Source organism: Propithecus coquereli, unplaced genomic scaffold (assembly GCF_000956105.1).
Source record: "Propithecus coquereli isolate 6110/MARCELLA unplaced genomic scaffold, Pcoq_1.0 Scaffold89, whole genome shotgun sequence".
Lineage (NCBI taxonomy): Eukaryota > Metazoa > Chordata > Mammalia > Primates > Indriidae > Propithecus > Propithecus coquereli.
This window is the reverse complement of record NW_012155173.1, coordinates 7,469,722-7,493,592: the sequence shown is the minus strand read 5'-3', so window position 1 is coordinate 7,493,592 and position 23,871 is coordinate 7,469,722. Positions and strand designations below refer to the sequence as shown.

The following is a 23,871-nucleotide window of genomic DNA, read 5'->3' as shown; positions in this document are numbered from 1 at the left end:
CCTATCAATTTACACTTTGCAAAGCCTGTTGCACAAATAACCTTGAAAGCAAGACAAAGCAGCATTTATTGCCCGCATTTTACATTCAGAGAATCTGATGTTTGCAGGGAGGGTGAGAAGGGGGCTTTTTAATCAAGGACACATAGTGGGAGACTGATAGAGCTGGCACTTAACCAACTGTTGGTCCAGAGCTCCTTGTGCTGCATTCACCTTGACTTTAAAGACAAAACTGTTGCCCCTTTTGCAGAAAAACCTCTGTGAGGTTTGCAGTGGTCCAAGGACTAAGATCGCATCAAGGCACTTCTGATCTCTAGCTTCTTGGCCAATTCACCCACCTTCACATCATTCCGCCCTCCAACTATGAGCCTTGACGTCACTGGCTCAGCAAACATTTCCTGAAGTCTAGATATGAGGCTGGGACTTCTAGGCAGTTCCCTAAAGCAGCCTGCTACACTATTCATACCAGCCCATTCTCCCTGTGACCCTCCTCACCTACTCCCTTTTCATAAATTTTGTTGCTGCACCCAAGTGGGGTTTTCTACCTTCCCACACCTTCCCCAGACAGAACACTGAGTGTACGGTGAGGCAGTAGTACAGTGCGGTAGTTAAGGGTCCAGAGTGTTGGCATCAAAAAGACCTAGATGTGGATCCTGCTCTGTGTTTCAGTCCTGTGAGCTTCTATTTTCTCATCTGTATAATGGGGATAACAAAACTCTAAGGATAACATTTTGTTTTACGTTTTGTTTGTTTCTCTTGCCTAGCCACCCTTCGTTGGGAAGCATGTTACCTGTGTCCACTAAAGAATTATTTCTCCAGCTCTCAATGTAGTTTGGATGGGACTGTTCATCTCATGTCCCTGCCTCCCACCATAGGAGTGTGGGTATCACCCAAACAAGGCAACAAGATTCCTCTCGTGGGGATTGATTGGGATGCTAAAAAGGGGTGTGTCTCATTGTGATCATAGGCATGAAGGATGGTCAAAGCCTGTAGTTGCCAGGTGCATCTCCATCCTCCCATAAGGAAAACTCACCTCAGAATGCAGCCAACACACACCAAAGTGGAGCAGAGAGACAGAGAGAGTCCTTATGACATCATTTGGACTCCTAGGTTCATCTGGGGCTGAAGTCAGCACACCTGTTAGACTTCTCAGTTACATAGGCAGATAAGTTTTATTTTTCCATTGGTAGCTTTGATTTGAATTTCTGTCCCTTCCATTCAAGAGTCCAAATTCATGTAAGTATCCTTTAGAGAGTTGTTGTGAAAATGAAACAAGATACTGTTGTCTAATCATACACTTCGCATCATATCTAGTACATTTCTAAGTGCTCAAGAGATGGTGGGTAGATAGTTATCATTAACAGGGCTATAGTGGACTCTTATCCCAGAAGGAGGACTGCTCTTCTGCTTGGCTCTGCAGTTCAGCCTAGTGATAAGCAAACAAAACCTCTACCACTGCCTGGTCATGAAAGTTTGGTCAGGTCTCTTTGTGTCTGGCCCAGAGCAAACTTCCAGGCTCGGGGGAAAACCCATACCTGTTCAAAAAGGACTAATCGCTCCATCCTCTGAATGTCGGTACCTAGGACATGAAGCCATGAATGACACTGTCATCATCGATCCCTTCCTTGCCGTTATCCCCACTGGCATGAGAAACTACAACTCATTCTTTCAACCCCACTAGCGCCTCACATAGTAGTGGCACCCCAAAGACTTTCCCCCTGTTTCAGAAAGAGATGAGAGTCAAGTACCCATTAAAAGTAGAAAGGAAAAAAATGGAGACTTTTGCCAACTCAAATAGGCTTACTTATTTTTGATCCTCCAGAGGACAGTTACAGCTCATGGTAGGTGTTTGGAAAATGTTTTCTGATTGTCACCAGTACTGCTGTACCTTCGGCCGGCCTAAGAGGCAACGACTGAAGCAGAATTCTTACTAACAAGCATCAGGCAGGATAAACTCCCGGACACGGAGGAGATGTCTTTGGCTCATCCCCCACCATCTCTCATCCTGTTCATCTGACACTGTAGATTTTTAATCTCCCTCTCTCTCTCTTAATGCCACCCTTTACTCTCAAGAGAAAGTCCACACGACTTAGGTTGGCAACAAAGTCCCTTCACGATTTGAGCCCTACCAGCCTCCTCAGCCTCATCACTCAAATTCGTCCCATTGAACCATGATGACGTGAGTATGGTTTGTAATCTTGCCAGGTTGCCTTGCTCCTCAATAACTTTGCACAGATGACCTCCTCTGCCTGGAGAACCATTTTCCCTTCACTTCCTATCTTCATCTTACTGATGTGGACCATCCTTTAAAACTCAACTAAAATGTCACCCTTTCTGGACAGCTTTCACTGGGCTTAGAGGGATTCTTTCCTCTGAACTTTCCTATCATTGACCACATTTTATCATGAGTTCTGTGGAAGCAGAGGCAATGTTTTATTCATCTCTGGGTTCCAGGAATATAGAGCAGAGACAGAGAAGAAGACACTCAAAAACTAATGGAATAAGTAAATGCCAATGTTAATAGGGAAGATGTCACATTTACACATACCCTTAGAGAATAAATGTGCATTGGATAAATAAAGGCAGGCAGGAGAAGGTCATTCCTTGCTCTCTGAACCTTTTTTTCCATAGCCCATGATCTGTATGTTATAGAACCAGTTCACTAATTTTAACTGTGGTATAGTGGTTTGTGTATCCATCTGGCTCTTCGCAGCAGAATAAAGAACTCTTTAGAGCAAACAGTGTGTCTCATTCTTCTGTGGGTCCCTTCTAGGGCTTAGCAGGAAGGACTACAGTGCAGAAGGCCAGAGCATGAGCTCTGAGGTCAGACAAGATCTGCTTTCAAATACTAGTTCTGCTACTTATCCCCTCAGTGACTTTGGCCAGTTTATTGAACCTCTGTGGGCCTTTATTTCCTTATCTCTAAAGTGAGGAGAAAAAAATGCCTGCCTCATAATTCTAGCTATGATTATATGTAATATTACATGCATTCACTTACGTACGAAATACATATTCATTGAATGTCTTCTCTATGTGTGCAATTGAGTATACACAGATAAAACAGATACCAGTTTTACCCCATAAACTGTCAAGTCTAATAGGAGACATTAACACTCATACAATATATTGCGAGGTTTGATAACTGCAATAAAGGAAAGTGGGGAGGTACATAATTTAGATTACGGCTTCTGGGGATGCCATTTTGAGGAAGCAACATTTGGGCTGAGAACTGAAGGATGAATAGTTGTTAACCAAGGAAGAGATGCAACATGTGCCAAGGCCCAGCAATGGGTAAGAGCAGACATTCTGGTGCACAGTAGGCTCAGTAAATGCTAATGTCACTTCTGGGGAGGATGGATCAGTTAATGATTAGGAACTTGGGCTTTGGAGCTGTACTGTCTGAGTTCAAACCCCGGCTGTGCTACTAACTTGTGGCATGGCTTTTGGCAAATTTCTTCACTTCTCTGGGCTTTGGTTTTCTCACCTATAAAATAGGGATAAGAAAATACTGTCCCCACTGAGACGAGTAGATGAATTAACTTAGGGAAATCATTTAGAACAGTGCCTGGCATGTTGAAAGCACTATTTAAATAACAGCCATTGTATCACTGATTCTTTTATGCACACTCCAAAGTATTTACATGGATACTATTGTGAAGGAGAAGGCAAAGGTCTTGTCTGAAGAAGGCAGAAATTACGGAAGGTTGTCCAATAAAGCACCAGGAACTCAGTTTGCCTCTCTGTAAATGATACAATCCTTGCCTATAAAAATGGCTCAATTCAGTGCCAGTGGTATTCCTGAGACACCTTGAAGGGACTTTCCTTGGCTTGCCATTGGTTATCTACATTTTGACAAGAGCATTGAGATTCCTGGAAGAAAGTTACAAGTCTAAGACAACATATTATTCAAAAATTCACAAGATTAAGTAAAAATAAACAAAAAATCTCTGGGGTTTCTTCTGCTTTTTTTAAAAGATGTTTTTGTTGATTTAATATCCATCTAGAAGCCAGCAAAATTGCTGTTTATTTACCCTACAGCTTCTGAGTTTCCTCCTTACCCCCGTGGCCCCTCTCCTCTCCCTGTTACAGGCCACAGAAACGATTCAGAAAGATCTGGTTAATGGTATTAAGTTACTACACACTTTGGAGAAGATATTTCTGGGGACAGGCTTTGATAAGGGTGAGAGGAGTTGGATACAGTCATGGGAGTCAGACAGACAGTTCACCCACCCACAGCCTCTCCACAAGAAAGACAGCTCCCCGGCCTTCCTTGCTTGTTTTACTCTGTGAATGTTTCCCAGAAAGAAATAGTAACTTCTCCTTTTTCTGGCAGGGGTGCCTGATGAAACTCCCTGAAAACAGGGCCTCTCCCTCCCCTTCACGCTGGCCTCACACATGCTAATGCAAATCAGTCCTGACCCAGCCAGGGGTCTTTGGGAAGGCTGCCAGGAGCTTTAGAACAAACATGCAAAGAATGTTATTTCATTTCTGGCATCCTGGGGAAAGAGGGATGGAGAGAGTGAAGTTGGGCAGTGAAGGTGGTGGAGAGAGAGAGAATATTATGAATGCTTACCACACAATAAAAGTGAAATAAATGGAAATGACAGGATGGGAGGACATTCACATGAATAAAGGGCCTACTGGGTGCCAGAAATTGACATATGGGATATTTTATTTATTTTATCATATTTTATTTCACATGTACTTTGTGAAATAGAATTGATTACTTACACTTTTTGGATGCAGGCAAAGGCTTGGTCTCCAAGGTTAGGCAATTTTTCAAAGATTATAGAACCACTACAAACTGGTAGAGTCAGGATTTGAACCCAGATTTTAAAATTTCAAATCTCAGGCTCTGTTTTCTCACTGGGGCTAGATTGTTGGTTGCCCTTTGATAGATTCCCAAAGAAAACTGGGGGTGAAACAACTCTACACACAGTGATTCCCACCATCTGTCTCCTCCTCTCCATCCCCCTGCCATTGTTCTAATTTCAGATCCATTATCTCCTACCAGAACTATTATAAGGCACCCCTAACTAGTCTCCCTAACTTCAGCCCCTCCTACCCTAACTCATATACCACAGAGATCTTTCTAAAACCCAAATATGGCCTTATTACTGCTGCTCACTCCCACCCCTCGCCCATAGCTCCTTAGTCCACATGACAAGGACTTGCAAGCCCTGCCTCTCCAACCTTATATACTGTACATTTCAACTGTCCTGAACATTTACTGCCGCCCATATGTGTCCCTTCAATTTCCCACCTCCTTGCCTTCAGCTATTCCCTCTGCCTCTGATGCAATAACTTCTCCAATTCTAAATGTTCAAAGCTATCCATTCTTTCAGATCCAGCTCAAAGGCACCTCCCCCAAGGCACACTGGCTGTTAGAGATCACAGCCTCCTCAGAATTCCCATGTCTTTATTATGGGGCAAATCACCCTCTACCCCCAGGATAATTAGCTGCTTTCAAGTTTGTCTCCAACACTGGGCAAAGCTCTTTCAATCTTAGCCATAAGACTTCAGATTCCAGCTTGGTCACTGCCTAAGAGAAAAATGCGTAAGAATATGTGAGTGCGGACTCGAGCTAGATAGCTTGTGTTAGAACCATGGTTCTGCCATTTACTAATTAGGGAACCTTGGACCAATCATTAAGCCTATCTTAGTTTCCTTATCTATAAAATGGGAATAAGTACAGTACCTATCTTAAAGGGTACCATATTGTTAATGTTCAGAGTTAATAGACCTAACTAAAGATCTTAGTATAATGCCTGGCGTGTAGTAGATTCGATAATTGGTCCATGGTGATAATGATTGGCAGAGAGGAACCACATCATTGCTATGTTCTTGGCTAATAGCTACAGTGGTTTATGTAAAAGACAGGCTCCATCCATTCAACCTGCAATACCTATTACTATCTTTGGTGTTTGCTGGATTAAGTATCTACTAAGTGACAAGCCATATGTTAGGGAGTCACAGGTACCTAAAACATGGTTTCTAAAACCTGTTCTATTCTTAAATTGCTGAGAGTCTTGGTTCTCTATGATAATGAGAACTATATTAGGGCAGGTTCAAGGAACAGCAGAAGAAGAAAAGAGGCAGAGAAGGCATCTTTTGTTGTGTCAGATGTTTGGGGAAAATGACCCCAAATTAGCCATATCTCATGTCCAAAGGGCTCCTGGGAGATGCTTGAGGAGAACAAAGAGACGTGAGCAACTGCACAGTGGGCAGGACAATTAGCCAAGCCTGAATGCGCTTCATGTCACCTCTTCATTTAGTAGATGAAGACCTACTAAGGAAAGATCTTATATGTACTTGGTCTGTACTTGATATTGTGCTGGATATTGTCTGCCTGGGAGCTCTGCATGTGTTAACCCTCTGTATTTGGTTTCACAACACAGATCTAACATAGGAAGTAGCAATACTCCCACCTTACAGATGGGGAAATTTATACTCAGGGAGAATAAATATCTTGTACAGCCGGAAACTGTCTGAGATTTGAAATGATACCAGGACATTTTGACTCAAAGCCCCATGCTCTTAGCCTCTCAGACATCCAAGAGGACTGGGGGCACATGGATGCTTGGATCTAGGACAAGAGATCAGCAGGTGGGTTATAGTGGAGGTGAAGAGTGCTGGTCCAGCCCAGCTCTGACACTGGCTCTCAGAGTGACAAGGGCAAGCCTCAATCCCTCCTAGGCTTTAGTTTCTCCCATAAAGAGAGAGGGTTCGGATAGATCAATGATGTCTGTGGTCTCGAGCTCTACTATTCTGTGATTCAAATATGAAAAGAGAATGGGGCTGTTGGTAGAGGAGGGAGTCTGCTCTGGGGGAAAGGGGAACAAAATAGAAAAGAAATGCCAGAAGTCTGGATTCTGTCTCTACACATCATTACTGGTGATCCCCTGCAGTCCACCAACACCTCTCCAGTGATGCCCTCAAGACTGCTCATAGCCTCTTTCACAGCTGGAGGTGGCAGGGGTGGGTGGGGAGGCGGCCCTCAGTGTATGGCGATGGAGCCACAGCCAAGATAATGGAGCAGGGAAAAGTGAGGTGGCCTTGTCTCTAGCCTGAGTTCATTCCTAGAGTCCTAGACAGTCAGAGCAGGAAGGGACTTCTCCATCTGACTCCCTCATTGTAATGAAGAAGGAACTAAGTTTCATAAAGATGCAGCTCTTTGGCCAAGGCCCTGGAGCTTTTGAGCCCACCCTAAGAACCTCTCCCTATGCTGAACTGTCTCTGTGCCTTCTCCTTAACAAGGTGACACTAAGGTAGAAAGGGATGGTCATATGGTCATACTGGTCAGAGCCATGGATCAGAAGTCAGGATTCCTATGTGTTAATCCTAGCTCTGCCTTGACCATAAAGCCTGTGGGTATCTCGGGGTCTCAGTTTCCTCATCTGTACACTGAGAGAATTGACCTAGATTAGAGTTCCCAAATTAATGACCTATAGGTTAATTGTTACCTACAAAACTAGTTTATTCAGCCAACTTTAAATTAGTTGCCAGCAGGTACTAATTAAGAGGTTTCACTTAAACATCTAGATTTCTGGCTTGGAAGATTTGTCAACACTAGGTCAGCGTTCTCATATGGTAGTGAGTAGCTGGAGCTAAGTATTCTCTGCTCCATTTCTAGTTTACCACAGTCCCCACTCCTCCCTATTATCAAGCATTTGGCCACATTGACCCATTGACATCACCGGCACGTTCCTCCTAACAAAGCATGGCAAAGAGCTTCCCTCATCCCCATCTGCTTCCCACTGCCCCATCACGGGCCTCTCACTGCCCCCTGAGATTGTCAGCCCACTGAGGACCAGGGAGAGAATGTTTCCTGACATTGGGCTGAAATCAACCTCCCTTGTAGCCTTCAGCCACTGTCCTTGCTCTTCAGGGTCTCAGTGAACACATCTGTGTCCTCTGACCCCTGCACAACTCTACAGAGGGTTGAAGACAGAGGGTTCATTCTCCTGTGCGTTTTCTTCACTTGAATAAACATTCCAGCCCACTCCAGTGTTATTCACGGACATTATTTCTAGGGCCTTCAGTGACCTCCTTCCTCTCCTCTGCGTGTCGTTCAGATGCTTGTTCTTCTCCTTGAAAGCCAGTTCTTCTCTGCAGCCACGAAGCCTGTTCACCCATTATCTTCCTCGAAGCTTTCCCTGGCTCCTTGGGGAGCCCCAGGGTGGCTAGCGAGATCCTCACCTGGCTCTATAGCCCCAACTCTGATGCGTCCCCTTGCTTGCCACACTCCAGCTACACTCTCTGTTGAATCACACTGTCTCTTGTCTCCCAGCCATCTCCCAATCTGTCCTCTGTCCAAAACCCTCTTTATCTCCATGTCAGTTTCTTGGGGCTATCATAAAAAATTACCATAAACTTGGTGGCTTACAACAACAGAAATTTATTCTCTTAGAGCTCTGAGGGCTAGAAGTCTGAACTCAAGGCATCAGCAGGGCTGTGCTCGCTCCGGACACTCTTGGGAAAAATCTTTCCTCACCTCTTCCAGCTTCTCATGGCCCCTTGGCTGGGGGCAGCATAACTCCAGCCTCTGCCTCCACCTTCACATGCTTCTTCTCTCTGTCTCTCTGTGTCCTCTCCTCTTCTTAGAGTGACACCGGTCATTGGATTTAGGGATCAATCTAGTCTAGTATGATCTCACCTTGATCTTTAACTAAACACATCCACAAAGACCATTTCCAAATAAGGCCACCTTCTGAGGTTTTGGGTAGGCATAAATTTCTCATGGATGCTGTTCTACCTCTACACCCCCTTCTCTCACTTCCTCAGGAAGATTTTATGGCAGAGCATCACCTTGGCTGGGTTTGTGGCTCTTCCTCGGTGTGCCCACAGCCCCTGAGCATTCCCATCAGGCTGTCTTGTAACAGCCTGGTCCCTTCTCTGTCTTGCCACCGTGAATGTGAGCTCCACAAGGGCAGAGACTCTGGCCTGGGTAGTTCTCCAGCCCAGGGGCCTACCTTAGTGTGAGGCACCTTGAAAACAGCCAAGAAATATGCCCTTTTCTTGAATACTCTGCACTGTGGTCAGTTATGAAGAATAGGAAAAACCGTTTTCAGATGTTTCCAGAACTGAGCTGAGACTTTGCTACTCCGCTTTGGCCCAACACATTCCCCACTTAGGGCAATACTCACTGGGTCCCTAAATGTGTGAGGATTCCACCTTTCCCTTTTCCCCATCCCCAATGGCCACCCTGACTCTCCATTCAACCCAGCCTGTTCTCCAAACCATGGGCAGAGTTGTCACCACAAAACATAGATTAAGATACATCCTGTCGTTCCTCCAAAGCCCCTCCTGGCTCCCCACTGCCTGCAGCATAAAGTCCAGCTCCTCTGCTCAGGATTCAAGGCCCAGCTCTCCAGCAGCCCCAGCTCCTTCCTCCCTCCCCACCCCATGAGGCTACATGAGTAGCCTGTGCCCTGTCCCTCTGGAACCCTGGCTGGCGTCCCATTCCTGGATGAGATCTTGACGCAGTGTGAGGAAAGAAATAGCCTGCCTGCGAGTCCCCAGCAGGTTCTAGGAGCCTCGCTGTCTATCCGCTGAAAAACAGCGTTATTTTTCCTCTACAAGTCTCTCTTGGCTTAGGATACATGGCTGTATTTGCTTTTGGCTTGAAGACAGCTCTTCCTCTCTCTGGGGCCCCCACTGTGCACTTTGGAGAGGTCAATGTGACCTGATGGTAGATGGAATTGAGTTGCTAGGCTGTTGCCCTCACCCCCATCCCCTGACCCCCTAGGACTGGTCACCACAGCCAAGGAAAATTCACATTCCACCCGAGTTTGGGGACATCAGAGGCCCCAATCTCCTGCTGAGCTCTGCAACCCTGGGCCACACCCAATTGGCTGTTCACCCCAGTGTCAGATAATAGGTACAGACCCTTGCACTTGGGCCAGAGTGGGGTGTGGGCTGGGGAAGGAGCGTGGAGGAAAAATGCACAGGAGGATGGATGAAGAGAGATCCTGGGACTGAGCAAGACAGACACTAAGAAATACTAAGAAAAGGAGGAAGAGACAGAGATATGGAGAGAGAACAGGTAGAAGAGAGGTACACACATACAGAAAAAGACAGAGACAGATGGACAGGAAGTCAGAGTGACCCAGAGGAAGGTGGCGTTCATGACCAAGACAGAGAGCAAGAAAGCAGAAAGAAGAAAGAGAGGGAAAGGAGGGGAAGCCAGACAGAAATAATTAAAAATGGACAAAAGAAGAAAGCAAAGGAGAGATATTAGAAAAGTGGGAGGGAATATAGGGAGAGAGGAAGGAAGGAAGGAAGGAAGGAAGGAAGGAAGGAAGGAAGGAAGGAAGGGAAAGAGAGAATGAGGGATAGAGGGAGGAATGGAGGAATGAAAAGAAAAAAAAGAATGAGAAAATTTGACAGTGGGAAAGAGAAAGCCGGAAAAGAGCAGGACAGGAACTCTGTCAGGCCCCTCCTGGCTTCTTTCCCTGGTGTGTCCCGGATCAACCCTGGGCTGCAGCTTCAGCCTGTGATAGTTAGAGGCTGCAGCCCAGGCCCCTGGTCAGCATGGAAGGTTTTCCTGCACAGATCTCCTTTCTCATAAGAGCTGAAAGTCCCCTCAGGAGTTGGCCAGGTCCTGTCTGGGTCTTGGCTCAGGGGGCCCACTGAACGGATAGGGTCACTGAAGCTAAGAGAAAGCAGAAGTATCTAGTCTGAAGCTGAATGTTATCATTTCACCTGGACCCAGGCCCTGACCTCCCCAGTTGCCAGGGGTGTGGGTCCATCTCCTTGTCTCCATCATCTCCATCGGCTCCTGCACAGCCTTCGTATTCATGAAAAGGTCCTTTGAGATGACCTCTTTTAATTCCTCTTCTGAAAATGGAGAAACTGAGGCCAACAAAGTGGAAACCATTTGCCCAAAGCCCCATAGCCACTTAGGGCTAGAGGCAGGATGACCCTCAAGTTTCTCACCTTCTATCAACTGCACAAGTACTTTTGAAAGCCAGCTCTGGAGGTCTCCTGATGACTTTCATGCTGTTTCCAGTAAAGTTTGTGCTGATTCTTGGCACAAAGAGAGGAAATAAAGAGGGTAGGGTAGGAATGTAAATAAAAAAAAATTGGGATTTCATCTAATATATAATTATAGTATCCATGGCAGTGGCCCTGGCTGCTTCTGTGATGTGCTGCCCAGGCTGTGCCCAGGGAGAGATGGTGTCCTGGGGTGGAGGGGAGCCCAGGATTCTTCATTCAAGGCTCCAAGCCCCCTGGGCTTTTGGAATAGCATCTTTGGGCCAGGATCTTGGACTTGTTTGCAGAAACACATAGGAGTCTGGAGATGCTGGGAAACAAATCAGCAGATGACAGCTGGGGATCAAGGGCATCTCGAAGATGACAATGGAAGTCCCCCCCTTGGGAGGAGCAGGGGTCATCATACAGACTTGAGGATCAGCTCTTTGTGTGGCCCTGTGGGGGTTGGAGGGACAGGACACAGTCTGAAGTTCATAGCTTTGGTGTGAGAACTGAAAATTCATTTTCCATATTGTTTCCAACTCATCCGAGTATGGGTCTTCATAAAAAGGTCCCTTCTCACAGCTTCTACCTTCCAACCCCTGCCATTTATACATGTCCAATTCTTCTCACAATTTAGTGTGGTAATTTTGAGTTAAATAAATTGGCTGGGGTCAAATCTGCCTCCATGTATTAGCTCTGTGGCTCTGGTCAAGTGATCTAACCTCTCTGGGCCTTAGTTGCCTTATCTGTTGGATGAAAATAACAGCAACTGCCTTAGAAGGTTGTTTTGAAGATTACATTAGATAAGATTTATGAGAAAGAAAGAGAGAAAGAAAGGAAGAAAGAAAGAAAGAAAGAAGGAAGAGAAGGAATGGAGGGAGGGAGGGAAAGAAAGGGAGGAAGAAAGAAAGAATGAAAGAGAGGGAAGGAAGGAAGGGAGGGAGGGAAAGAAAAGAAAAGAAAAGAAAAAGAAAGAAAGAAAGAAAGAAAGAAAGATGGAGGAAAAGAGAAAGAAAGAAAGAAAGATGGAGGAAAAGAGAAAGAAAGAAAGAAAGAAAGATGGAGGAAAAGAGAAAGAAAGAAAAAGAAAGTAAGCAAGCGAGTGGGAGAGAGCTAGAGGGCATGGGTGGAAGGAAGGAAGGAAAGGAGAGAAAGACAGAAATCGAGACATGGAAATGTAGAGATGGATGTAGAGAATTGTACTGTGCCTGGTACAACCTGGCACACAGTGGGTGCCTCCTGAACATTTGCTGAGAAAGTGAGCAGGAGATCATGTGTGAGAGAAGGGGAGAAGTCAGCGTCTACAGGGCTTCCACACCGACTCAGAAATTTGTTCAAACCATTCAACAAACATTTATTGGATTCTTAACTAGTGTCAGGCACTATTTTAGGAACCAGGGACAGAGGATGAACAAGGCAGATACAGACTCTGGTCATATGTCCTTCTAGTGAGAAAAGACAGACAATAATAAGGAAACAGATAAGAAATCATCACAGCCTTAGTAAGCACCGTGGCTTTGTGTGTCTGTGTGTGTGGCAGGCGGGATCTATGATAGATAATAGTCAGGGAAGGCTTCTCTAAGGAGGTGACCTCTAATCATGGACCTGAAGGAGAACAACAAACTAATCATGGGAAGGGCCAAAGGAAGAACATTCCAGGGAAAGGGAACAGCAGAGGCAAAGCCTTGAGGAAGGAAGGGACTGGCACATTCGAGCAAGTGTGCCCGGGACGTGATGAGGAAAGGGGCTGGTAGTGGGGGACGAAGGCTGAATTTGCTCTCCCACTGGAACGCCATGGTGTCTACGGGGGCCATATCCAGCCTGACTGCTTAGGTAAAGTATATAATCACAAATAGTGGTAACCGTGGTTCTCCTCCTCCTGCCACTTGCTAAGCACCCGCAACGAGCCAGGCTCTATCAGGTGCTCTTTACATGTTTCAGTTCATTGTATCCTCGCAACCCTATAAAGTAGGTCGTATTATGATTCCATTTCACAGATGAAAAAACTGAAACACAGAGAGGTGAAGGAACTTGTCCAAGGCCACACAGCGGATAGGTGCTGGAGATAAGGTGAAAACCCACCTCCATCTGATTTCAAAGTCCTGATTTAGAGGTGTGTGTGTGTCGGGGGGGGCGGTGATAGTGGGAGATGTGGATTCAAAAATCTATTGCCCTTCCTGTTGCTGCTCTTTGACACACAGAGTGGTACTGATGACCCTTCACACATGCACACGACCTTATGAAAATATCAAAGTCTTTTTTCATCTACTATCCAGTTTAAGCTTTGCAACAACCTGGGGAGGTATGATTAATTATCTCCATTTTATGAATGCGGAAGTGAGGTGGGAATTACCTCCCCTCCCCATTCTATAGGCTGTGATCCGGGTCTTCTGGCCCCCAGCCTAGTGTTCTTTCCATTGCAAACGGTGCTGCTCGCAGTTATAAAGCCCCTTCTTCCACTCGCACCTCACCAGGTGCTTCTGACAGCCGCACCCGTGTGAGTGGACAAGAACATGAACAGCACGGGGCGGAGTGGGGGGAATGGGAAGGGAGGACGAGCCTCAGAGTCGGCCTGAGTATGAATCTCAGCCCTGCCCCTTCTTGTCATGTGACTTTCGGCAAAATGATTACACCGTCTAGGCCCAGTTTTCCCACTTATGAAATGGGAGATGATAAAAATGCCACTACCATATCCACAGGGTTATGGATTACATGTGCATGTACCTTAGCATGGTTCCTGGCACATAGTGAACCCTCAATAAAACATTATTACGACTGCGCCTATTAACCGGAAAGTACTGGTGGCATTGAGAATCAGAACTTTACTTCGGAGTCTCCATCCCTACCTCAGTGTGCAAGTCTCTGAACCCACTGAATTTAACCTTTCCATGTCACAGGTGAGAACATCCAGGCCAGAGGAGGAGGAAGAACTGGCCAAAGGCATTGCTGAAAACAATGTGAAAATCGCTATCTGACTCCCAACCTTAGGCTGTTTTTTTCACAGTGCCCTCCCTCCCTTCTCCAGGGCCTTGGTTTTTCTCCTACTCTTCCAACCCCCGTGCTAAGAAAGAGCCATTCCCCTAAGCCTCTGTTCCCACCATGGCTGTTGGCACTTGGCTGGGTACCCAGGCTCCCTTGGCATTCCTTTCACACAGCTGAAGCCAGGGAGGCGAGGGTGGGTCCGGGGCAAGCCTCTGAATGTGTGGGAATGAGCCCCCCACCCCAGGAATCAGGCCTGGCTGCTGCTGGCATGTCTGCTGAGGACCCTTTGGCAGCCATCCATGATTAGAGAAAAGCAAGGCAGCCAAGACAAGACAGAGGCTAATTACCTTGAGTAGTAGGAAATTGGAGAACAGCTACGAGAAGGGTGTCTAGGCCTCTGTTCAGGCAAGGGCAGGGACCACAGATACCCAGCCTAGCCTGAGCCACTGGCCCTGAGTAGAGACTCCTGCTGAGCGTCACTGTTGGCCTCCAGCGATGCAAAGGAGCAGGAGCTGACCCCACTGTCAGACCTTCTTGGGACCTGCTCCCTCTGCTGCTCTTGTTTGTTTTCATTCAAAAGCAAAACAAATGAAACAAATAAGAAAATTCAATTTAAACAGGGCACGGGTGCTGATATTTCTGTTTTGTTACACCAGGGTGAGCTTAGGACAGAAAATCAGCCTTGACTTTCACTCCTCCAGTTGGTCTCACCCCGCGGCTCTGTGTAAAGTTACATGGATGGAGGGGCTGCAAAAGCAACTTGCCTTCCTAGGTGGAGTGGAGAGAGGACATTGGAGATGGAGGGGGACCCAGACTGAGAGAGAGGGAGAGAGACAGAGAGAGAGAGAGACCAAAATTCAAGACTAGGACAGAGAGATGAGATATATTAACAGAAACAGAAATTAAGAGAATAACAATTAGAAAGGAAAAGAAGGAACAGCAGGGAGAATGACAGACAGACAAAGACGGGAAGCCACACAGAAAATACCTATACAGGGAGGGAAGAAAAGAGAGAGACAGGCAGAGAAGCGGAGAGGTGCAATAGAGCAAAACACAAGTGAGAGAGGTGAGAACATCAGAAGGGCAGGAGCCCAGGAAGAGAAGGCGAGAAAGGAGGAGAATGAATCCCACAGCTTTGCTCAGGCTGGCTTAAAGTTGCTGAAGTTGCAGAACTGGGAGAGACTATAGATGTTTAGCCCAAGGTCCCAGAGGCAAAAGTCGTGGTAGCAGGATGTGAACCCAGATTCCTTGGTAGAGAGACTGGTCCTCCCCCTGCCTCCTTCTAGAAGCGTGGATGGCGGGTTTGGTGTCCAACTGTGCTTAACTAAAACTCAGCTCTTTCCAAGCCTGTTCTCTGCTGGTTCAATCCTCTTCAATCTATTTCTCCCCAAAGAATTCTGGATGGTGATTCCTTCCATGGCTAGTGGGGCCCCTGTCTGCCTCATGGGACCAGCTCCTCCGGGTTGTCCTTGGAAGAAAGAGACACTGATAGCCAGGGACTGAGTGAGTCCAGGAGAATGGAGCAGGAAGAAGAAAGTGGCAAACACTTCCTGCAGGCCTCCTATGTAACAGGCCTTCTGGTAAACCTTGTCCGTAGAGTTTCTAAGCTTAGTCCTCCTCCCTAGAACCCTATGTGATAGGGACAATTGTCAGCCCCCTTTTCCAGAGGCAGAAACTGTCTCATAGAGCAGTGAAAATCACCTGGAGCAGGTGATAAGTATGGGGCAAAATCAGGATTCACACTCAGCCCAGCCTATCCCCAAGGCCTGTGCTCTTTCCACTGACACACGTGGGCTTTTTGGCTTAAAAGGAAGAAAAAAAATTTTGACAATAAACTAGCAGCAGAAAATGAGAAACCTCAAGAATTGACACTGGAACTATTTTAAAACTCCAGACTGAGCTGGTCAGACTCCACGGGAGGAGAGCCGCCAGTGGGATAAGAGACCATTCCAAACAACACCCTGGTTCCTTGTCAGAGCAGCCCAGATCCCAGGGCCATTAATAAAATCCATTTATAAATAAATAAATAAATAAAATAAAAAAGTGTTCAGAGTCAAGGATGATAAGCACATTTCCAGGACAGAGGAAGAAAGAATGTTCCCTACTTCAAAAGGCAGGAAGGAGGGGTAGTGTCAGCCAATAGGAAAAAAAGGGGTGAGGTAAAGTGTTCATCTCTATTAAAGGACAGCAGTTGATTTGTCTGCTCTCAGTGTTAGTTGCTATTGGGGTTCCATAAAGCATTCCATTGCTCTTTGCATAATGGGGTTGTAGGATTCCAGCCCAGCGGACAGCAAGTCCCTACAATGTCATCCAGAGACAGGGCTACAGCTTCTGTTTAGTGGATAGGAACCACCAGACAGGGCTCTATTCCTCTCTGATAGATGCTATCTATCCCATCAGTTGGAGGATGGATGGGGAGATAGTTGAAATTAATAATTATCACAACGAGGGCAACAACAGCAACAGTGGTAACAGCTAGCAGTTCTTATGCTCCTACTGGGGGCTCATCACCAGAGAGCTTTTGTACATTAACGCATCAAGTCCTCCCGGAGCCCCCGTGAGCCAGACACTGTAGTATTCACATTTTCACAGAGGGTTGAGCGGTTCACTCAGTGTACATGGATGATAAAGTGCAGGGTGGGGATTTGAACCCAGGACTATCTACCTCCAGTCTATACTCTTAATGAGGGACAGAGAAACCAGAAGCCAGCCATCAGGAAATCTTTTTTAAAATGCCACTTTCTTCATATAACCATAATTGTCAGAGCTGGAAGGGACCTTATAGCTCTTTTGCTAATCACACACTTGTATCTCTAGATGCAGTGATCCCGGAGCCCAGGGTATTGGTGTCGGTCCTGACTGATTAAGAGGCTATTCACGTTCTCCAAGTCTGCGTCTCAGCCCCACCGCTTGCTGCCAGGACCACGGTCATTCTTTAAGGCTTGAGGCATATCCTACCACTTCTGTGAAGATGTCTCACTGGAAGAGCTCTGATAGCCTATTTTACTTTGTAAATTCTATTCCTAGGGCATTTATTGCCCACAAGTGACTTAAGATAAAGCTCGGGCCCCAACATCTCAAAGACAGTAAATGACAGAGCCAAGGTCAGAAGGCCCAATTCTCAGCTTACAGTGATATTCCTGAGTTCATGCACCAATGTTCTGGGTGTTCCAAGGAGCCCGAATATGTCACGTATTCAGAAGGGCAATGGTCTTTAAAAAGGTCATGGTCTTCAGATAGGTAGAGGAAGGGGGAGATGGGTTTTAGGGGTGAGGGAGGTTCACAGATTGTGGAGGGACTAATATTTATTGAGCACATACTTAGGGATACTGCACTAGGGTGTTTCTTGCTCAATTCTCACACAACTCTGCAAGCTAGGTTTTATTATTTCTGTTTCACAAAGGCTGAAATAGAGGCTTCTAAAGGTAAGCCACTTATCTAAAGTCACATAACTAAAAATGTCAAAGCCATATTTGAATCCATAGTCTGTGGCCTTTCTTACAACCATTAGGTTATCAGTTATCTGAGAATAGGATCTCTACCTTAGTCACATTCGTAACTGTAGTCATTAGCACAGTACCAAGATACAGGAACTCCTCAGACAATGTCTGCTGAATAAGTAAATGAGTTATGAATGAGTGAATAAATATGTGAAAGAATGAAATAACTGATGAATAAATAAGTGAATGAAATGAAGGAGTTTAAGGGCTGATGGATGGATTGATGGATGGATGGATGGATGGATGAAAGATGGATGTATGGACAGAGGGAAGAGTGAGAGGGAGCAATGAATAGAGGATAGATGAATGGGTAGATGGACACATAAAAGGATGAGTGAATGAATCACTGAGTGACTAAATAAAAGAATAAATAAATTAGTTGGATAACTAGTGAATAAAGCTCAACTTCTTAATAACTTCAGCTTTCTAGGTTGATAACGGAGGTATTCTATGGTTTCATAATTAGGGTACGAGAGGAGAACTGGTCTCTAGAACTCTGTGTTATAGCTTATGATGGCTGTATCCAGATGTAGCAACACTCATGTAGGTGGGAAAAAACAAAAACTGAAACAAAAAATGAGCTCGTTTTCTTTTCCAAGACTGACTTCGTCTTGCATCTTCACAATTTTGAATGCAGTGACTCCAATGTATTCTGCAAAGGAGTGATAATGGCACTATTTCTAAGAGGCTGGCTGACTCTATTAATAAAAAATTATATATATCAGTATATATATCTCAATATATGTATGCATTAGCATATCTCAGTGTGTGTGTATATATATGTATGCATCTCAGATATGCTAATGTAATATTTTTAAGAGAAGACTGCACAGAAGAGATAAAAGAACATTAGGCGGGGATCCCTATTCCAGCTCTCTTTGATAACTTTCTCTATGATCTTAAGTAAGACGCTGTCACTCTCTGGGCTGCAGATTCTCCATTAGTAGAAGGAATGCTTTGGAATTTCTGGCCCTCCTGGACTCTTCAGCACTAACTTTGTGTGATCCAATTTTCCCAGCACCATTTATTGAATAGTGCTTCTTTTCCCCAGTGTATGTTGTTGTCTGCTTTGTCAGAGATCAGTTTGTTGTAGATAGACGGTTTTATATCTGGGTTCTCTGTTCTGTTTCATTGGTCTGTGTCTCAAATGGATACTTTTAAACTTTAGAATCTCAAGACGCACATACAGGCTGGCCAATGAAACATTTGGCTGGCCTGGATAGAATACCTCATGCCTTTCCTGTTGGCTTAAAATCATTCTGTCTGCTTCACACTCCCACACACCCAACATGTCTTACTTGTAGAGACCGTCGGGCTCCAGACACTTGAAGATGACTGAGTAGATACTGACTTCAGGGACCTCTCCATGGCTTCGACCAGCTGCTACACAAGATGTGCCCAGGCCAGAGAGTAAGTCATCAGCAAAACTCAGGAATTCTCCTGGAAGGAGACAAAGAAAGATGAGCTCCCCAGATCAGGCCTTGGTGAGCAGACATTCTTGCTATCATCCAAATCTATGAAATGTCTGGATACCAATATCAGGAGGATTACTGGACAAAAAAAAGCATAAGATATAAAAATGACACAGATTAATATATAGCCCCAATGACTCATTGTTCAAATTTATGTGTGAATTTTTTCACTTGTAAAGTGGTAATGCTAATACCTACCTTCGTAAGACTGTAGCAAGTCTCAAATGAAGTAAAGTACTGTGTAACAGAAATGCATGAAAAGGCAACAAGAGGACTGTGCTTTCTTTCTGTCCAGAGTAACTATTCTAGCCTTGTCACTACCATTATCCCCTCTTAACTCCTTAAACACGGTCCCTCTTTCTTGGAATTGCATTTTTCTTCTTTGTATAATAAGGGAGTTGCACTAAGGATGTAAAATAGCTTTCATGTCAAATGGCCTTTATTATACACTGATACTGCATTCATGGAGTGTTACGTTGAGAAGGACAGAGACCTAGTGCACCTAAGGGATAAAGAATTCTAGGATTGATTAGTGATGAAGGTCATGGTCAGGATGGAACAATGGTAGAATAAGCACCACAGATCTGTGATCCTCCAATTCCATGATTTCTAAAAGTCAACCTAGTCATTGGATTTTAGGAAGCAGCTTAAGTTCACCAGAAAGAGAACTAATTGAGAAGACTAGAAAATAAGGAAGACCACAAAGAATAACTAAATATCTGGAATCTTGGGATCTAGTCTTAGTGCTGCTAAACTATTACAGCTTTGGGCAGCTACATTCCCATTTCTGTGCTTTAGTTTTTGTCTCTGTAAGATGAAGCTGCAAGAATCACTATTGACATTCTAGAAAAGAATAGAATAAAACAGAGATGTGCAGAAAGATTAAGTTATAAAGGCAACAAAAATCCCCATCATAAAAGAAAAAAGTTATAAGGACAAACATTGCAGTACTATTTATACTAGCAAAAATTTAGAAACAATTAAATGTTCAACAATATAGAAATGGCTATATCAATTATAGTGCAATGATGCAATGGGATATTTTATAGTCATTAAAAATAATTTATGGAAAAATATGAAGTATATAAAAGGATATTCACAATATATTGTGAAGTTAAAAAACAGGTTACGCTATTACAGAATAATCTAATTTTGTGGAAATTTTATATATAAATGTATTTAGAAACAGAAGGAAAAAAATAAAGCAAATGCTTAATAAGGGCTCTGTCTGGAGAGTGAGATAATGAGCACTTTTCCTATTTTATTTTTGCTTATCTCTATTTTTAAATTAAATTCAATAGACATATATTGCTTTTGTAACAAGAAAAAAATCAATAAAAATTACTTAAAAATAGATAAAGTAAATGAGCCAGACTAAATGGCCTCTTAGTTCCCTTCCAATTCTAAAATTGGATGATTTAGGAGCAAAACTGACATGTGAGGTATTTTATGCTGCAGTATGAAATTATAGGAGGCCTCCCAACTGTTGTTTCTTGTTCTCTTCATGCCCGATGTAGAGTTCTCTATTCACGTACATTCCCAATAATAAACACGAGGAGGATGCCAGTCCAATTATATCCTCGCTACCTGGGATTAAGGATAAGCCAATGTAATGAACCCATAGGGGAACGATAATGTTGGCCAAGTGTTTGAAAACACTTGGTGCTTCTCTACCACAGAACTGGTTGGGCAGAATATACAGATCACTTCCTGTTGGTCTTTCGAAGAAAAGTTTCAATCCTAAAGAAGCACAGTTTAAAAAATAATGTTTCATCCTCAGCCTCACCAGTGAATCTTGTAGTACTCGTCCCACTGAATTGCCTGGATGGCCCTGGATTCAGCTGAACAACAGTTTTATAACATGTTTGTCCCTAGAGTCCAGTAGAGCAGTTCTGATGGCTACTTGTTTTTTGTTTTCCCTTTTTTAAAAAAGGCAATATACAGTTCATAGAATTGACATGTAGATGCCAGCGCAAGTGTCTAAAGTAGGCTGATGTCAACAGCAGCAACATGCAGTTTCAGCTGCTATTGCAAAACAGACCTGGGACTGAATACTATTTCTACCCTTGGTTGAGAGTCTTTAAATCTCTCCATGTCTGTTTTCCTCTTTGTTGCGAGGGGTCAATAGCTCTTTGATGGGTTTGGAGTCTAGAAAGTAAAGCCGAGAGTCTGGAAAGAAACAAAGATGCCCAGAACCAGAGGTTTCACTGGGAAATGAAGAGGTGAATGAAACTTTTATTCATCACAAATTGTGGCATCTCACATCTCTTCTGTAGGCCTCTTATGTCAGCTGCTCCCAGTACAATCATAAACCAACAATATCTTCATTCCCATAACTGTAAAGCAGAGCAATGGGTGGTGTGAAAACGTAAAAATAAAAAGAGGGAGAAATGCACGGGACTAGTCACTGGATGGAGTGAGGGTCTTGTTTCACTTGGTTTCTCAGTCTGGCTGCTCATATTTGTTTTCTTTGAGCTCGGATCTATGTCTGTCTGCTTTTCAATTTGTTTCCAGATAGCCATTGAAAGAGCTGGCTCTTCGTGAGGGAATTCAGTCTGCTTGTGGCCTGGATTAATTAACTGCCTTGAAGCCAGAAGATGGCTGACATTCATTTTCAAATGGGCACAGCTTTCCAGATTTTCCATGAATTTCAGAATAATTTGGACCATGGATAAAAGCCCCACATACACGTCAGGTCAGTAAGATCAGCACGGTTTTAAGTTCTCAAGAATTCTAAGGCTTATAGGTTTGATTCAAGTGAAGGAACTGGATAACGTGGAGTATAATTAGTCATGTCAAGGTCATTGTGAGGATATTCACTGCCCAATTCTAGTTGAGACTATATAAATATAATGGCTTTCAAATGAAAAATGTCAAAAGGAGGGGAACTGACATTTAGCACATAATTTCCTTTTTGTTCATTTAATCCTCAAAGTGACCCAACAAGGGAAATTTTGTCATACCCATGGTAGAGCTGAGGTTAAGATTGCAAAGTTAGGAAGCACAGAGATTTGAACCCCTATCCGTCTAACTCCAAAGCCATGTCTTTTCTTTTGTACTATGCTGCCTCCTAGAGAAAGTTTTAAAATGATAGTGTTAGAAAGTGAGATTTCTCAATGTTACTCAATCCACACTTGAATTCACTCCACTCCCTTAGTTCTATGGGTTTGGGGAATGAGACAATAAAAGAAATGGTCCCTGACCTTCTACAGCTTGTAATCTGACAACAGGAAGGGTTGTTAAGTACAAGAACAAACCTATAAAGTAAACTGTAAGATTGCTTTTTTTGGCATTCTATCTCAGAAGGTTTAAATGCAACTTAGACGGAGACAGGTGAATGAAGTAACCCCTCAGTGTTCTTCCTCACTTAGTGGAGGGGGGATAGTAAGAAAGGCCTGGGGACTTCTCTATTCACAAATGCAAATCGGTACAATTTGACAAATGTATTGTGACTCCACAATATACCACACTCTGCATCTGGCAGTGGTACAGTTGAATGAGCAATAATACAGTGCAGTGGTTAAGAGCCTGGGCTCTAAGTTTACGCTGCCTCGCCTTAAATTCTGGTACACCCCCACTACAGCTTGTCCTGGACAAGTTCCTCAACTCTTTACATCTGGTTTCTCATTTGTAAGATGGGCATAATAATAACAGTATCTAATTTATATATATTATATAATATATATATAATATTTATATAATTTATATAAAATACTTGTATACGAGTCAATTAGCCAAATGTCTGGCACATAGTAAGATCTCAAAACATATATTAACTATCATTGTCTTTGTTCTTATTTTTGCCATCATCATAACAAAGTAAAGGGCTCTTAAAGATTATTCTTTTATCCAAACTTCTTTCACAGGTGACAAAACTGAAGATCAGAGAAGGAAAATGACATGTCCACACCCATACACAGAGTGGGAAGTAGATTTGGGACAAAAACCTGGTGTCTTGACTACTGTAGTCTATGAGATAATTGATATCAGCCAGCCTATGGGATACAATTGCTGAGAATTGAAAAGCTTTCAAAGCTAACACAGGAGCCCTTCTCTTCAATTTCTGACCATTTTATTCAATGTGCATATGACAGGTTTGTAGTTACTGGGCGTTTACTATGCACTAGGTGCTGTGCTAGGTGCCTGATTCTACTTTGCCGTCTTCTTAATCTGGAATTTCAGAGATAGATACAAAGTCCGGAAGAGACGGGAGTTCAGTAGGTTTCCAAAATGTCACATATGCTAAGAGTGGTTTGCAAATTAAAATACATACAACTCCAGGGGTAACAATGAACCCTAATAGGGGAGAGGCTGGGGCCAGACTCCCCCACAACACTAACCTCCAACTAGAGCAATTCCAGTTTGATCCATTTTATATATTAATGGTTCATGTTTTTCTTAGTTCAAAAAAAAAAAAAAACTGTTCATAAAACCTTAGTTTTAAAGGTTTATTGCTTAAAATGTATGAATCCCCAGACCGTGCCACATTCTCTGATGGAAATAGAGGCTCAGGAATGTTGTGCCCTAATTCAAGGATTTGCAGCTACTCAGGGGCAGAGTTCAGAATCAAGCCCAGCTCTTTTGCACCTGAGCTCCATGTACCTTTCACTAGGCCACTCTGCCTAAAAGAGGCCTCTGTCCCCTCCTCCCTGCTACACTGTTGTGGCCACGTGGTAGAACCTTCCTAGAACCCAGGCTGCTGCCCCCGCCTCACCCAAGCCTGTCCAAGTCTCTAACATTCTTTTTCTGTTTTTCTTTCCCTGAAAACAGATAGGAAGTTGGGAGTCGCTGTACAGGAATGTGCCTGTTCCCCATTACAGCTCTTCTGGGGCTGTAACCCGAGTGGGCTGGGGCCAGACCCCCGCACATTTCTTTATCCACTCAGCCTTGAGCCTTGCTCTCATTACCTTCCGCAGAAAAGGTTAATCATGATTCTGCTGCAG

The 23,871-nt window shown here is 44.1% G+C and overlaps 1 protein-coding gene across 3 annotated transcripts in view; it reads right to left on the bottom strand.

Annotated features, from left to right (window-relative positions):
• ASTN2 (astrotactin 2) overlaps positions 1–23,871 on the bottom strand; it is an 893,996-nt gene that overhangs the window by 39,828 nt on the left and 830,297 nt on the right. For all 3 annotated transcript variants that reach the window (XM_012664418.1, XM_012664417.1, XM_012664419.1), the window contains one exon: positions 18,755–18,896. In XM_012664418.1, coding sequence (XP_012519872.1) covers positions 18,755–18,896 — 142 coding nt within the window. The remainder of the gene's footprint in view (positions 1–18,754; positions 18,897–23,871) is intronic.